Below are 1,865 nucleotides of genomic sequence, written 5' to 3' on the forward strand. Positions count from 1 at the left end.
CAGCAGGTGGGGGCGGGTTGGGGTCGAGGGCAGATTCCCCCGACAATCGGGGGCGGGACCAGAGAGTGGGGCGGGGCCTAGGCCCCTGGAGAATGATTGGAGTGCTGGGAGAGAAGCCTGAGCTCCTGTAGGCTACAGGGCACAACCATCATTAGCGGTGTGGCCGGACAGACAGACCGGAAGGCGGGCAAGACCTGAGTCTTGAAGTCTGGAGACCCTGGGCTTGGCCAAAGTGTAGGGATGTGCTTTAAGGAACCAGCCAAGGAAATAGGGGTGGAACCTTAGAACTTTAAGGGGTTGGGGCCTAAATTTCTTACCAGCAGCTTATGAGGGGTCACGGGGAAGTAGGCGTGAGCGTCGAGATTCTGGAAACAGAAGACTGGAGACGAGAGCTGAGTAGATATTGGAGGACAAGGGCGGGGCCAATGCAGACGGATAAGTTCTGGAACAGACAACGTCGTGGGGTCCCCATTGCCCTGGCAGACTGACTGGCTAAAGTTTTTCTGACCGCAGTCCTCGACCTCCGTCGGAAATGGGGAACGTGCAGTCGGAGCCATCCGCGGGCGGGGGCTCCCGAAAAGAACAGGCCTCGGATCGCGCCTCTGACTCCCGCCGGACGTCCCTGGTGGAGCCCGAGGTGACCCCCTCCTCCCCGGCCATGCGCCTGGCTCGAGGGCTGGGTGTCTGGTTCCCTGGCAGCTCCGCGCCCCCGGGACTCCTGGTACCCCCGGAGCCCCAGGCCTCACCCTCACCCCAGCCCCTGACCTTAGAACTGCCCTTGCCAGTGACGCCCCCTCCAGAGGAGGCGGCTGCAGCCGCAGTCTCCACACCACCCCCGCCCCCAGTGGGGACCCTGCTGCCCGCGCCATCTAAGTGGCGAAAACCCACGGGCACTGCGGTGCCCCGGATCCGCGGCCTGTTGGAGGCGAGCCATCGCGGACAGGGCGACCCTCCGAGCCTCCGCCCGCTGCCACCGCTGCCCAAGCAACTAACTGAAAAGGACCCTGTCCTGAGAGCCCCAGCCCCTCCTCCTCCGACGCCCCTGGAGCCACGAAAGCCACCACCACTGCCACCTTCAGACCGGCAGCCCCCAAACCGCAGAATCACTCCAGCTCTGGCCACATCTGCCACAAGCCCCACAGAAAGCCAGGCCAGGCACATCGGCGAGGGTCAGACGGCCGGTGGGGCCCGCGGAGGGGCTCCTCCCCAAGCGGGCGAAGGCGAAATGGCTGAAATGGCTCGGTCTGCGGCTTCCGAGTCCGGCCTGAGCCTGCTATGTAAAGTCACCTTCAAGTCCGCACCCCCTTTGTGCCCTGCGGCAGCCTCGGGTCCCTTAGCTACCAAAGCCTCGCTCGGGGGCGGTGGAGGCGGAGGACTCTTCGCTGCTTCAGGTGCCATCTCTTACGCTGAGGTCCTGAAACAGGGACCCCTCCCACCTGGAACTGCTCGTACCCTGGGAGAGGTCCCTCTTGCGGCACAGGAAACGGAGGGAGGGAATGGAGACGGCGAAGGGTGTTCTGGTCCCCCTGTGGCGCCTGCGTCCCACGCCCGGGCCCTACCCCCGCCCCCCTACACCACATTCCCAGGCTCAAAGCCCAAATTCGACTGGGTTAGCCCTCCCGATGGCCCTGAACGCCACTTTCGCTTCAACGGGGCTGGCGGAGGTGTTGGGGCTCCCAGACGGCGCGCGGCTGCGCTCTCTGGACCGTGGGTTTCCCCTCCGCCACCACCAGGGCAGGCTCACCCAACTCCGGGGCCCCGGAGGCCCGCGCCTGCCCTGCTGGCGCCGCCTATGTTCATCTTCCCGGCGCCCACCAATGGTGAGCCCGTGCGCCCTGGGCCACCGGGTCCACAGCAGTTGTTGC

The 1,865-nt window shown here is 65.6% G+C and overlaps 1 protein-coding gene across 1 annotated transcript in view; it reads left to right on the top strand.

Annotated features, from left to right (window-relative positions):
• The first annotated feature begins 80 nt into the window (after window positions 1–80).
• Ggn (gametogenetin) overlaps window positions 81–1,865 on the top strand; it is a 4,561-nt gene continuing 2,776 nt past the window's right edge. Inside the window, exon 1 of the mRNA XM_015497053.2 lies at window positions 81–1,860. Coding sequence (XP_015352539.1) covers window positions 533–1,860 — 1,328 coding nt within the window. The 5' untranslated portion in view covers window positions 81–532. The remainder of the gene's footprint in view (window positions 1,861–1,865) is intronic.

This window comes from Marmota marmota, unplaced genomic scaffold (genome assembly GCF_001458135.2).
Source record: "Marmota marmota marmota unplaced genomic scaffold, marMar, whole genome shotgun sequence".
Classification (NCBI taxonomy): Eukaryota; Metazoa; Chordata; class Mammalia; order Rodentia; family Sciuridae; genus Marmota; species Marmota marmota.